Genomic DNA, 13,824 nt, shown 5'->3' on the forward strand with positions numbered 1-13,824 from the left:
AATATTTTTTTTTTCTATTTTGAAACTATATATTTATTTTTGGGATTAAGTTTAAAAAATAATATTATTTTTATTATAGTATGAAATTAAAAATAGTGTAAAGATAATTTATTTTTATTAAGTTTATAATTATTAAAAAATAATAATTAATTACATGTAATTAGAGAATCCAAAATATGAATAGGCGTAGAGAGTAAAATGTATAGCTTTCGGTAGATGTAAGTAGTATTTTTATATTTACTCAAATAAAATAAATAATTGATTTTCGAAATCAACATAAACCATGTGCAAAATTTCCTTAATTATATTGTATTTTTATATTAATTTTAATATTAATGATATATTGTTTGTAATAATATCATTTATTGTCTAAATTTTAGATTAGCACGTAACTGCTGCCACTAAACCATGTGCAAAATTTCCTTAATTACAATTAAATAATGTTAAATTTGAAAGTATATATCTGAATAAAGCCCAAAATATGCAAAAGTATCATTAAATGATGCGATTCAACTTCAAAACAAATTTAAAAAAAAAAATTGCACATAATAAAAAAACAAACATATGAATACATCTTCTTCCTACATGGAACTCTGTCTGTCTCTATTGTTATTTATTTATTTATTTCAATTAGGTAATAAAGAATGAATTTATTTTTTTTATGGTGACTGTAACTTGAACGTGGAACAACGGAAAGAATGTTCTTTACATTAAAAAAACAATCATTCTCAAGAAAAGGCCAACAGAAATATCAAGTCCCTTTTCAGTGTGAGTCACAAACCAAAGTAACAAAATTCAATTCAATAGTATATATATATATATATTATATAAAAATGGTTACGGTCCTAATTTTGCCACAGTTTAAATCAGCAATTATAATATATATAAACAATACATATTTTTATTATATGGATAATAAATAGATGTGTTATTTATTCATAATTATATATATACTCTTTTCTATTCGTTCCATATTCAATGTTACTATTTTTTATTTGAAAAATGATTACACACTTTAATTTTATTTTTAATTTTTTAATTTTAATTTAAACTAATTAGTTATCTTAATCTTAATTTATAATTATTTATATTATAGGATAATTATTTGTAGTAATACATTTTTAATTATCTACTAATTACACATCTACAGTGTAGCGAGCACGATATATGTGCCGAGAAAGTATTATAAAGAGTACTAAAATCAACTGAATAAGTTAAATACTTATATATTTAGTACTGCCGTGACACTATTAAAATAAATTAAATAAATCATCAATCATATGTTACTAATATGATCCACAATTCCTAATTCCCTGAAATCCAAATCAACCAATCAGAACCCACCCCATCTCCCCAAACCAGATAGAACTCCCCTCTCTCTCTCTAAAATTTCCCCTCGCCACGTGTCACTCTCTCACACCACTAACACCCCCACCCACCCCACCCCACCCCCCACTTCCAAAACTTAAAACCTCAAGAAAACAAACATCCAAACTAACACCGATCTCCAAAATCAAACCCCCAAATCCCACCAAAACTTCACTCCTTTCCTTCCCCCACTACACTCACTCTGTGTTTTTCAAGAAATTCTCCAAACCCCATCAATGGCGTCCTCCTTGATTTCCTCACCATTCACAATTCCCAACTCCAAACCCTACTTCCTCCACTCCTTCCTCCCCAAAAAACCCCCCCACCCCTACCCACCCTACCCCACCCCCCTCAAATGCACCGCCGTCGCCGGCGGCCCCGGCAACGGCCTCTTCACCCAAACCTCCCCGGAACTCCGGCGAATCATACCTCAAAAATCACAAAACCTCCCCACCATCAAAATCGTCTACGTCGTCCTCGAAGCTCAGTACCAATCCTCCCTCACAGCCGCTGTCCAAACCCTAAACCTAAACCAAAATCAAAACCAAATCCCAGCCAATTTCGAAGTTGTCGGCTACCTAGTCGAAGAACTCCGCGACGAAAACACCTACAAAACCTTCTGTCAGGACATCCGCGACGCCAACATCTTCATCGGATCCCTAATTTTCGTCGAGGAATTAGCCGTTAAGGTCAAAAACGCCGTCGAGAAAGAACGGGACCGGCTCGACGCCGTTCTCGTCTTCCCCTCCATGCCCGAAGTCATGCGCCTCAACAAATTAGGATCCTTCAGTATGTCCCAGTTAGGTCAATCCAAAAGCCCCTTCTTCCAATTATTCAAAAAAAAAAACAACTCCGGATTCGCCGACAGTATGCTCAAACTTGTCCGTACATTACCAAAAGTCCTCAAATATCTGCCCAGCGACAAGGCTCAGGACGCGCGGCTCTACATTCTCAGCCTCCAATTCTGGCTCGGCGGCTCGCCGGAAAATCTTATCAATTTCGTTAAAATGATCGCCGGAACATACGTTCCGGCGCTCAAGGCGGCGAGGATCGAATATTCCGAGCCGGTGCTGTTTTTGGACAGCGGCATTTGGCATCCGATGGCTCCGAATATGTACGACGATGTTAAGGAGTATCTGAATTGGTACGCCACTCGCCGTGACGTCGCCGACCGGAGTAAGTCGCCGGCCGGAGCTCCGGTGATCGGATTGGTCCTTCAGAGGAGCCACATTGTCACCGGCGACGACGGCCACTACGTCGCCGTGATTATGGAGCTCGAGGCCAGGGGCGCTAAGGTCATTCCGATTTTCGCCGGCGGATTGGATTTTTCCGGGCCGGTCGAACGGTATCGAAATGTTTTCTGTATTTAATTGCGAATTACTCCCTCCGTCCCATATCTATCTATCCAATTTTTTTAAATATAGTAGAAATAAAACTAAAAAGACTAATGGCCTAGCGGATAATACAATACTTTGTTATGGACGGACGTGATGGCGGAGGGAGTATTATTGTTGTTTATTTGGTTATTGTATTGATTGGATTGAATATGGAGAATATATCGATACAGGTACTTTATTGATCCGATTAGTAAGAAGCCAATGGTGAACTCGGTAATTTCGTTGACGGGTTTCGCGCTCGTTGGGGGGCCGGCGCGGCAGGACCATCCGAGGGCGGTCGAGGCGTTGATGAAGCTCGACGTGCCGTATATTGTGGCGTTGCCATTGGTGTTTCAGACGACGGAGGAGTGGCTGAATAGTACACTCGGGTTGCACCCGATTCAGGTGGCGTTGCAGGTTGCGCTCCCGGAGCTCGACGGCGGGATGGAGCCAATTGTTTTTGCGGGACGGGATCCGAAAACAGGCTAGTCGAAGACGACGACGATTTTTCTTCGATTTTGTGATAGTCGATGTTTGTTTGTGCTGATGGATGTTTTTGTGATGACAGGAAAATCGCATGCTCTTCATAAAAGAGTCGAGCAGCTCTGCACGCGAGCGATCAAATGGGCCGAGCTGAAGAGGAAATCGAAGGTATACAATAGCCTCGTTTTTTTTTGTCGTTGTCGGGGTTTGATTCGACGATTTAAGTGTTATGAGTTCGTAGCATTTCTTGAATCGTTATCTATCGTTTTGGATTAGATCGTACCCTGTTTTTTCTTCGTTTGTTTACTAACACTACGTATGAACATTGTATGTTCTTACGTGGTTTTATCGTATTTTGATAGGAAAGTAGATCAATTTTGTGTTTAGTTTGGATGACATCGATGAATGTTCTTTCATTGTTTGATCGTATTTTGATAGGAAAGTAGATCATGATCGTTTTTGTGTTTTAGTTCGGACAACATTGGCGTATCTATGTTCTTACATTGTTTCTTCGTAAGCCAAAAGGAGAATCATCGATCGATCATTTTCGGGTTTAGATCAAACAACATTGGCGTATATATGTTCTTACATGGTTTGATCGAATGTCAATAGGAGAAACAATCGATTGTTTTTGTGTTTAGTTCGGACAACTTTGGCGTATCTATGTTCTTACGTGGTTTGATCGTATGTCGATAGGAGAATCGATCAATCGTTTTGTGTTTAGTCCGAACAACATCGACGCATGTATGTATGTTCTTACACGGTTTGTTTTATCGTCTGCAGACCGAGAAGAGGCTAGCGATCACCGTCTTCAGCTTCCCTCCCGACAAAGGCAACGTCGGGACAGCCGCGTACCTAAACGTCTTCTCATCGATCTATTCTGTCCTTAAAGATCTCAAAAACGATGGGTACAATGTCGAGGGCCTTCCCGAGTCCGCCGACGCCCTAATCGAAGACATAATTCACGACAAGGAGGCCCAGTTCAACAGCCCGAATCTCAACGTCGCCTACAAAATGAATGTCCGCGAGTACCAGAACTTGACTCCGTACGCCGCCGCCCTCGAGGACAACTGGGGGAAGCCGCCCGGGAATCTCAATTCCGACGGCGAAAACCTCCTCGTCTACGGGAAACGGTACGGGAACGTCTTCATCGGCGTCCAGCCGACGTTCGGGTACGAAGGAGACCCGATGCGACTCCTATTTTCGAAATCCGCCAGCCCCCACCACGGATTCGCCGCCTTCTACTCGTTCGTCGAAAAGATCTTCGAAGCCGACGCCGTCCTCCATTTCGGGACCCATGGATCGCTCGAGTTCATGCCGGGTAAGCAGGTCGGGATGAGCGACGTTTGCTATCCTGACAGCCTTATCGGGAACATCCCGAACGTCTATTACTACGCGGCGAACAACCCGTCGGAGGCGACGATCGCAAAACGTCGGAGCTACGCCAACACTATCAGCTACCTTACGCCTCCGGCCGAGAACGCCGGGCTGTACAAAGGGCTGAAACAGCTCAGCGAGCTAATCTCGTCGTACCAATCGTTGAAAGACACGGGCCGCGGGGCTCAGATCGTAAGCTCGATTGTCAGCACCGCCCGGCAATGCAATCTTGATAAGGACGTCGATCTCCCGGAGGAAGGCGTCGAGATCTCGATGAAAGAGCGGGATCAAGTCGTCGGTAAGGTTTACGCCAAGATCATGGAGATCGAGTCGCGGCTGCTCCCGTGCGGGCTTCATGTCATTGGGGAGCCTCCGTCGGCGATGGAGGCCGTTGCCACGCTCGTTAATATTGCTGCGTTGGATCGTCCAGAGGACGGGATTTCGTCGCTTCCGGGTATTTTGGCCGCGTCGGTGGGTCGGGCGATCGAAGAGGTCTACCGGGGCAATGACGCGGGTGTGCTCCGTGACGTTGAGCTCCTTAGGCAAATAACCGACGCCTCGCGGGGGGCGATCACCGCATTCGTGGCGCGGACGACGAATAAGAAAGGGCAGGTTGTCGACGTTGCCGATAAGCTGACGTCGATTCTCGGGTTCGGTATCAACGAGCCGTGGATGCAACACCTGTCGGAGACGAAGTTCTACCGCGCGGACCGGGAGAAGCTCCGGGTTCTCTTCCAGTTCTTAGGCGAATGCTTGAAGCTCGTCGTCGCCGATAATGAGCTCGGAAGTTTGAAGCAGGCGTTGGAGGGGAAGTACGTCGAGCCGGGGCCGGGCGGAGACCCGATCAGGAACCCGAAGGTTCTGCCGACGGGAAAAAATATCCACGCGTTGGACCCTCAGGCGATCCCGACGACCGCCGCGATGCAGAGCGCGAAGGTCGTCGTGGATCGGTTGCTTGAGCGACAAAAGGTCGACAACGGTGGGAAGTATCCGGAGACGGTCGCGCTCGTTTTGTGGGGGACGGATAATATCAAGACGTACGGCGAGTCGTTGGCGCAGGTGCTTTGGATGATCGGTGTGATGCCGGTGGCGGATACGCTCGGACGGGTGAATCGGGTAGAGGTGGTGTCGCTCGAGGAGCTCGGGAGGCCCCGAATCGACGTCGTTGTCAACTGTTCCGGTGTTTTCCGCGACCTCTTCATCAATCAGGTAGCGATTCGCCCACTCGATTTTGTCGAATCGGGAAATTTCTCGACTTGACGTCGATCATCGTCGCATTCTATTTTGCAGATGAACCTCTTGGATCGGGCGGTGAAGATGGTGGCGGAGCTCGATGAGCCCGAAGACCAAAACTACGTAAAAAAACACGCGTTAGAGCAGGCGAAAACGCTCGGCGTCGAGGTTCGGGAAGCCGCATCCCGAATTTACTCGAACGCGTCGGGTTCGTACTCCTCAAACGTGAACCTCGCCGTCGAGAATTCATCGTGGAACGACGAGAAGCAGCTGCAGGACATGTATTTGAGCCGGAAGTCGTTCGCGTTTGACTCCGACGCTCCGGGCGCTGGGATGACGGAGAAACGGAAGATCTTCGAGATGGCGCTAAGCACAGCCGACGCGACGTTCCAAAACCTCGACTCGTCGGAGATTTCGCTCACTGACGTCAGCCATTACTTCGACTCGGACCCGACGAACCTCGTCCAGAACCTCCGGAAAGACGGGAAGAAGCCGAGCGCGTACATCGCCGACACGACGACCGCTAACGCTCAGGTAGACTTAAAAAAACGTCGACTTTTTTCTCGATCATTACGATGCTAAATTTGGGAAACGTATGTCGCAGGTTCGGACGTTATCGGAGACGGTGCGTCTCGACGCGCGGACGAAGCTGCTGAACCCGAAGTGGTACGAGGGGATGCTGTCGAGCGGGTACGAGGGGGTTCGGGAAATCGAGAAGCGGCTGACGAATACAGTCGGGTGGAGCGCGACGTCGGGGCAGGTCGACAATTGGGTGTACGAGGAGGCGAACACCACGTTTATTGAAGATGAGCAGATGCTGAACCGGCTGATGAGCACGAATCCGAACTCGTTCCGGAAGCTCGTGCAGACGTTCTTGGAGGCGAACGGCCGCGGCTACTGGGAGACGTCGCCGGAAAACGTCGAGCGCCTCCGGCAGCTCTACTCGGAGGTGGAGGACAAGATCGAAGGAGTCGACCGTTAGAGGGTCGGAAGATTCGAGATCCTCGTACGGTGTCGAATACTATTGAGTGTTGTAGTAAGTAATAAATGCTCTTCCTTTTGTATCGTTGTGTTTAAATTTTTTTGGAGGGGTTGGGAATTGATTGAATGAATGGATTGGGTGTCGTTTGTGCATATTTGGAGAATCATTGTGATTGTTAATGTATTTTGTTAAGTAATAATAACCTAATGATAGTGCCTATTTGACAATAAAAATATTTTTATATTTATATTTTTATATTATTTTTTTTTTCATAAATTTCTATAAAATATTAAAGAACAATTTTTTTTAAAAAAATTTATATTTTATATTTTAATTAACAAACATTTAATACTCCTTTCATATTTTAGATAGAAAAAATAACAACAAATTAATTATTTTTTATATTTTATTTTAATGTGTATATTTTTTTATTTTTATTTGTCATTATTTATGTATATAATTTTTTTATTTTCATTCGCAGGCGTCTTAAACGTGTATATATATATATATATTTTAATAATTATGAATTCTATTTTATTATACAAATATTCATATTTTACCTTCACATAGTTACTTTGAACAAAATTATCTTTGTACTTATTTCTAACTATATATTTTAATTAAAATACTACTTATTTTTTAAATTTTGTTTGAATTTTATGTAAACTATTTGTACGATGATATTAATTAAATTAATTTATATTTATTAAATATATTTTAAACTAATAAATTACATCAAACATAAAAATTTACTGAAACATATTAAAAAAATAAAAAAAAAAAAATTTATGTTAGGACGTAGTATATATTTTATAATATTAATTACTAATTATATTAGCAAAAAAATTATTCTGCGAATAAATCCTAATTTTTCAACAACAATTCCAAGTTCCAACCAACAAATACACCCTCCTTATCTATAATGTACCTAATTTGAAACGACATAATAATTGGGGTCCGGGACCCAGATCCAAATAGGCCAAAATCATGGGGCCTACCTAATGAGTGGTGTAAAATAGACCAGGACCTTTAGATCCCGGATTCCACTTCAATAAACAGCACAAAACTATATTTATATTAGAATTATCATAACCCTGATTGATTAAAGCTAAAAAAACCCCAAAAATCCAATTATGAGAGAAGTACCTCAGGCGGAGATCCTTAGCCACTCATCGCCGCCGTACGCAACTCCGGAGACGCCGCCGGCCGGAAGATGCGACGCTCAGAAGTGTCCGTGGTGGCCGTACACAAGCTCGAGAGACTTCAAAATCAACACGACCTTAGTCCTCGTCTTCCTCTTCTGTACGGTAATTTTTGCCCTAATTATAAACCTCGCGATTCGATACATCATAGCGCTGCGGTGCGTGCGGCGGAGGCGGAGAAGGATTCCGATTCCGATTCCGATTGCGGCGAATCGGAGAGTGGAGATGCCGTGGGCGATTTACTCGGAGGGGATGAAATTGGCGGGAACGGAGGCGGTGTGCGCGATATGCCTGTCGGAGATTGCGGTGGGGGAGAGGATCAGCGTGGTGGAGAAGTGCGGCCATGGATTCCACGTCGAGTGCATCCAACGGTGGTTAGCTTCCCATTCATCTTGCCCTACTTGCAGAGCCAATTGCTAGCTTAATTGGTAAGTGTTAATTAATTAATTATTGTACATTTTTATATGTATATTTATAATTAAATTAATTTTTGTATTTTGGGGTGCTTGTTTTACATTTCAGAAAGTATAACTCCATTGGTCCGGTAGAAATAGCCTCGTTGGAGGTATTTATGTTTGAAATATTTTTAAAAATTTTGATTTATAATTAAAAATAAGAATAAAGAGAGATTACTATTATAGTAAACAAATATTAAATAAAAAATGTTTATTAAATATTAAAGTTTTTATTTTATCAAATTTAATAATGAGATAAATTTAATAAATAGTACAAAAAAATTTACAGATGAAAATATTATTTTGTTCACACCCAAAGCAAATTTTCAATTGTAAAGTAATTTTTAATAATAATAATAATAATAATAATAAACAATAAAAAAATACTCACTCCATCCCATAAAAAAGTATCTATTTTTTCATTTTAGTCCGTCCCATAACAAAGTATCAATTTCTTTTTTCAGTAACTGTACTATCTACCTAACATTACAAATACCCTTACAATTTACAATATATTACACAAATGTCATTACTTTTATATCAAGCATACTAATAAGGTTATTTTAGTCGTTTCTACTTTATTTTTACTATATCCCAATATAATACTAATATTTCTAAAACTACGTCCAAAAAGCAAATGAATACTTAGTTTTGGGATGGAGGCAGTATCTTTTATAAAAGTAAAAAAGTAAACAAAATATTTATTTTAAAATAAATATATTTCTTCCGTCCCGTTTATCATGTTTTAAAGGGGTATAATTAGTAAATAATTAAAAATGTATTAATAAAAATATTTATAGTATAATAAAATATATTAAAATTAAAATAATCAATTAGTTTAATTAAATTTTTTAAAATTATAAATTAAAAAATTTAAATATAATTAAAGTGTATAATTTTCATCTTTTTTTTTTTTCAAAAAAAAAGTGATAGAATAAGTTAGACAAACATAAATAGAAATTTGGACACGGTAAATGAGACGAAGAAAGTATTTTATATTTTTGATGTAATTCTCTAAGCCACAAATTAAAAATCAATTCATCTACTAACCAAAAAACAATTTATTTAAAAACACGACCAAAAATATATTTTTTTTCTATCATACTATTTTTTTATTATTATAAATAGATTATATATAAATTTTAAAAATGGTCAAACAAATTTAAAAATTGGTATAGTTATCCAAACGAAAAAAATTAGTAGCATCTTTTTTTTCTTTACAAACTTTCATTCAAAATACTATTTAATAAATTTCCTTCGTCATCTAAAGATGTGTTCAAATATTTGGATATAAAATTTTAACAAAAATAATAACAATTGTTATTTTCTTTAAATATTTTATAGTAAAAAATATCAATTTGCTATAAAACAATATTTTTTAATAAAAAAATTATAAATTAAGATGAATAATAATAATAATAATAATAATAATAATAATAATTTCTCTCCATGTAAAATTGTTGTTTATTTTGTATAAGTAGATTTTTTAATATTAGTATTATAATGGATTATAGTGAAAAATATCTCTATTAATATTATATAATATAAAAGTAATAACATTTGTGTAATATAATATAAATTGAAAGAATATTTATTATGTTAAATAGGTAGTACAATTACTAAATTAGGAAATGATAAAACTAGTTTTAAAAATAACTATCTTTCAATCGTGACTGAAGGGGTAAAAAAAAAAAAAAAAAAAACCAAGCAAACCTGAAGATCCATAAATTAGATTGTTAATTAATTAATTAATTAATTAATCGATGATAAGTCTTGGAAGCATCTCGATCTGACGGACCGTACTCAACAGAAAGAAAACAGCAACTTGTAATTATTAGACGTTAATCTTCATTTTAGAGCAAATTATTAACAAATACTTAGAATAATTTATAAACATATGATGATTTTTTAAAGAATTATGTTTTTGTTCAAATCAAAATAATAATCTCCCTATCACCCCTAAGTAGGTATTTATATATTTATTTTTGTGAGCTTGATTCAAGCGGCTCAAGATTGGCTCGACTTAAATAAAAAATTATTTAAACAAAATTAAATCACAAATTTATTATAATTTTTTCGGATCATTCGAAAAATCCAAAAGGGCAACAAAAGCGAGAACAATAAAGGCACATAAAAATTCCGAAACCTTAAGCAAATCGGATAACCTTAACATCATCCAAAACCGGTCCACATACGGACCAAAAATCGTGCAACCTCGTATGATAGAAGGGGCTATAAAACACGATCCTCGTACTCTCCTTAACGGCTCTAAACCTAAGACTAGCCATTTTGAACGATCCCTTCCCACGGGAAGTGAATTTAACCGTCACATTGCTCTTACCCGCGAATGCTTGCACGGACATTGTCCCGTTGCAACCATTTTTTGCGTCGCCAATGGTAAAGCTAAGGTTGTACCATTTTCCAATAGTTGTCCTAATATATTGTGCAATGGCTGTCTCCCGGCCCCCCACGAGCTCGACCGCCCCTACCCCTGAGGGCACGTTGAAGTGCTTCGAGTCGATGTATTTTACGGGCTTGATGGACTCGATTATCCATCCCGGGATCGGGGAGTACATGTCTTTACGTTTGGGGAGTACGAGGATGCCCGTCGAGTAATTTTTGAAGACATGAGGACCGATCTCGAAACCTCCGTTTTTCACGAGATTTCCTGTCGATAGTGTTAGAATAAAATGTTAGTAATCGTGAAATTATTAACTTATTAAAAATTGAATACCATACTAAATTATGAATCTATTTGAACTGAAAATATTTTGGGATTTCTTTTTGGTGTATTTTTCACTATTCATCAATTTCTCTTGACCGTATCAAATCAAACATTTATTTTTTATTTTTTATATTATACTAAAAATTAATTTTACATTCAAAATATCACATCAAACACCTATTTATATTACTATCATACCATTATTCAAATTAAAAAATTTTATTAAAAAATCTCAACTCAAAATCCAAAGCCTCAAACGAACACAATGGTGACATCTAAATTTGAAACAAAAAATAATTCGGCTAACCTTATAACTTAAAATATTAAAATCCGAATAATCCAAAACTCAAGCTAGATCTAAATTATGACCTGATTTTGCAACTTGAATTAATAAAATTTCTAATTAATATATATACTTCTAAAATAAAAGGTATTAAATAATATTTAAGTTTTTTTTTGTTGGTTGTTTAATTTTTAAATAATCTATTTATAGTAAAAAAAAATTAACCACACATTTTGATTGCATCTATATTAACAAATAGTATCAAATTATTATTACTTTAATTTTCTTTTATTATTTTTAATAAATTTATCATATCACTTTTACTTTACCTTATGCATATATTTTTATATTAAAATATTACTTTTATTCTTTATGAGTCTTTATGCCCATAAAAAAGTGACATAAACATAGAGAGAATAATTAATTAGTATTTTTATTGTTATTATGATTATACACATAATAATAAAAGAAAAAAAAATAAAATACACAATATCAATATCTACAATACCTTCTTAATAATAATAATAATAATAATAATAATAATAATAAAACACCTAAAATTAAACAAATAGACTCTACATCTATCTATGCAAGTCATACATTTCTTCCATCTACAAGTCTATACGCCTACGCGTCTCTCACGTCCACTATTTATTTTACTCTTATAATTCATTTTTTTGTTATTTTATTTTATTTTATTGTTTAGAGCATTAAATTAGTATTATTTTTTGTTACTTCAAAACTTTCTCTATATAATTGTTTTATTTATATTAGTAAAAAAATTTAAGTTTTTAGATTGATATGTTGTGTGTTGAGTTACTCAAATTTATTGGGATTATTGGATAATTTGAAACAAAATCAAATTCATTTAAATTTACTTAAAATTTGAAAAAAAAGTAAAAAAACAAATATTACTCTCTCCGTCCGCATTCAAAGATCACATTTACTCATTGTACTTAATATTAAAAATATTTTTATATTTTTATAATTTTTTTTGTACAAATATTTTTCTACTAGTATTATAAAACATTAATTAAAGTATTTTTGTAATTTTTCTTAATTTATACTACATTTTGATATAATAATTAATATTCAAAGATCAGCACACAAAAAAGTAAATGAAATATTTAATACTCTTTCCGTTCCAATACAATAGTCTTGTTTACCATTTTTGCCCGTCCCAAAACAATAGTCTCATTTTCATAAATAATCATATCATCGTAAAACTATCTCTACCTTTTCATTAATATTATACAATTGCCTACTTTTTACACTAATATACTCAAAGGGCAAAAAAGTCATTTATCTTTACTTTTTACCGACTATCAATATAATATTAATATTTTTTAAATCTCGTATGCAAGACTATAATTTTGAAACAGATGAAGAAAAATATTTCTTTAAAAAAACTAGATAATATCAAAATCTTCAAAAGTGTTATATGAAGATATATAGCCAAAATCGATGGAATAAGAAGGCAACAAAATTGGATACCTCTGGTGTAAGAAGCCGGCAACATTTCCTTAATAGCAACGGCGTCTATGAGCGGTCCGCAAGCGGGATCTTCTTGCATCCCGGGATTATGAAAAGTAACCTTAACAATCGCGCCGCTTGCTCGAAAACTCCAAGCGTACGTATCGCCGCCGTCGCTACTGTACAACGTTTGTATCGGCAAATCGCTCGACATGCCCGGAACAGACACCCTTAAAACCTCGTTTTGGGCGCAAGTCCTCGTCGCCCCGAACGTGAGGCTATAGATGGTCCCGGCCTTAAGGTCCCGCACATATTGGGAGACGGATGCATCGTTGCCGAGGCGCACAGCATGGACCCCCCTTGGGACCGCGAAATAGAACCCGCCGGGCTGGGGCCCGCCGGAGACGTACTCGACGATGCCGGAGATTTCCCATTTCGGGAGGGAATGCCTCCCGACTATCACCGTCTTCTTTAGGTTTGACGGGTTCGGGCCCTCTTCGAAGCTCCCGTTGTCGAGCAATGCTGCGGATAATGCAAAATCGTTGGTTATTTCGTTCGGTTGATATTAATATATGTAAAAATAGTAATTGAATTAATGTGATAATTTGCATCAAAGAATAAATACGGATTATATTTTTATTGAAAATAGTATAAGTACTGTATATTAAAAAAAAAAAAAAAAAAGAAATTACCATCTAATGGAGGGGATGCTCTTACAAAAGGTATAGTAGTGAAGAGTAGGAAGATGTAAGAGAGACTAATGGGACAATAAGAAACCATTACTAATTGATTTTCGATTGGTTTGATCTCTTCTTAATATATATATATATATATATTGAATGGATCTAGTTTAATCGAGGTTGTACG

The 13,824-nt window shown here is 37.2% G+C and overlaps 3 protein-coding genes across 3 annotated transcripts; 2 read left to right on the forward strand and 1 right to left on the reverse strand.

The window, feature by feature from the left end:
• The first annotated feature begins 1,478 nt into the window (after nucleotides 1-1,478).
• LOC127257904 (magnesium-chelatase subunit ChlH, chloroplastic) lies at nucleotides 1,479-6,971 on the forward strand. The gene is made up of 6 exons (XM_051284443.1): nucleotides 1,479-2,713; nucleotides 2,936-3,228; nucleotides 3,313-3,395; nucleotides 4,011-5,813; nucleotides 5,895-6,371; nucleotides 6,442-6,971. The coding sequence occupies exons 1-6, from the start codon at nucleotides 1,605-1,607 to the stop codon at nucleotides 6,817-6,819; spliced, it is 4,143 nt and encodes a 1,380-aa protein (XP_051140400.1). The 5' UTR covers nucleotides 1,479-1,604; the 3' UTR covers nucleotides 6,820-6,971.
• An 832-nt stretch (nucleotides 6,972-7,803) lies between these two features.
• On the forward strand, nucleotides 7,804-8,516 carry LOC127257914 (RING-H2 finger protein ATL79-like). Its single transcript, XM_051284496.1, has one exon. The coding sequence runs from the start codon at nucleotides 7,953-7,955 to the stop codon at nucleotides 8,439-8,441; it is 489 nt and encodes a 162-aa protein (XP_051140453.1). The 5' UTR covers nucleotides 7,804-7,952; the 3' UTR covers nucleotides 8,442-8,516.
• Nucleotides 8,517-10,526: 2,010 nt separating this feature from the next.
• Nucleotides 10,527-13,747, reverse strand: LOC127257909 (uncharacterized). Its single transcript, XM_051284457.1, has 3 exons — nucleotides 13,650-13,747; nucleotides 12,979-13,479; nucleotides 10,527-11,144 (listed from the first exon to the last, which is right to left on the reverse strand). Exons 1-3 carry the CDS (start codon nucleotides 13,735-13,737, stop codon nucleotides 10,624-10,626), a joined length of 1,110 nt encoding a protein of 369 aa, XP_051140414.1. The 5' UTR covers nucleotides 13,738-13,747; the 3' UTR covers nucleotides 10,527-10,623.
• Nucleotides 13,748-13,824: the final 77 nt, after the last annotated feature.

The sequence above is a fragment of the Andrographis paniculata genome, unplaced genomic scaffold (assembly GCF_009805555.1).
Source record: "Andrographis paniculata isolate CXL003 unplaced genomic scaffold, ASM980555v1 Contig14END, whole genome shotgun sequence".
NCBI classification, from domain to species: domain Eukaryota; kingdom Viridiplantae; phylum Streptophyta; class Magnoliopsida; order Lamiales; family Acanthaceae; genus Andrographis; species Andrographis paniculata.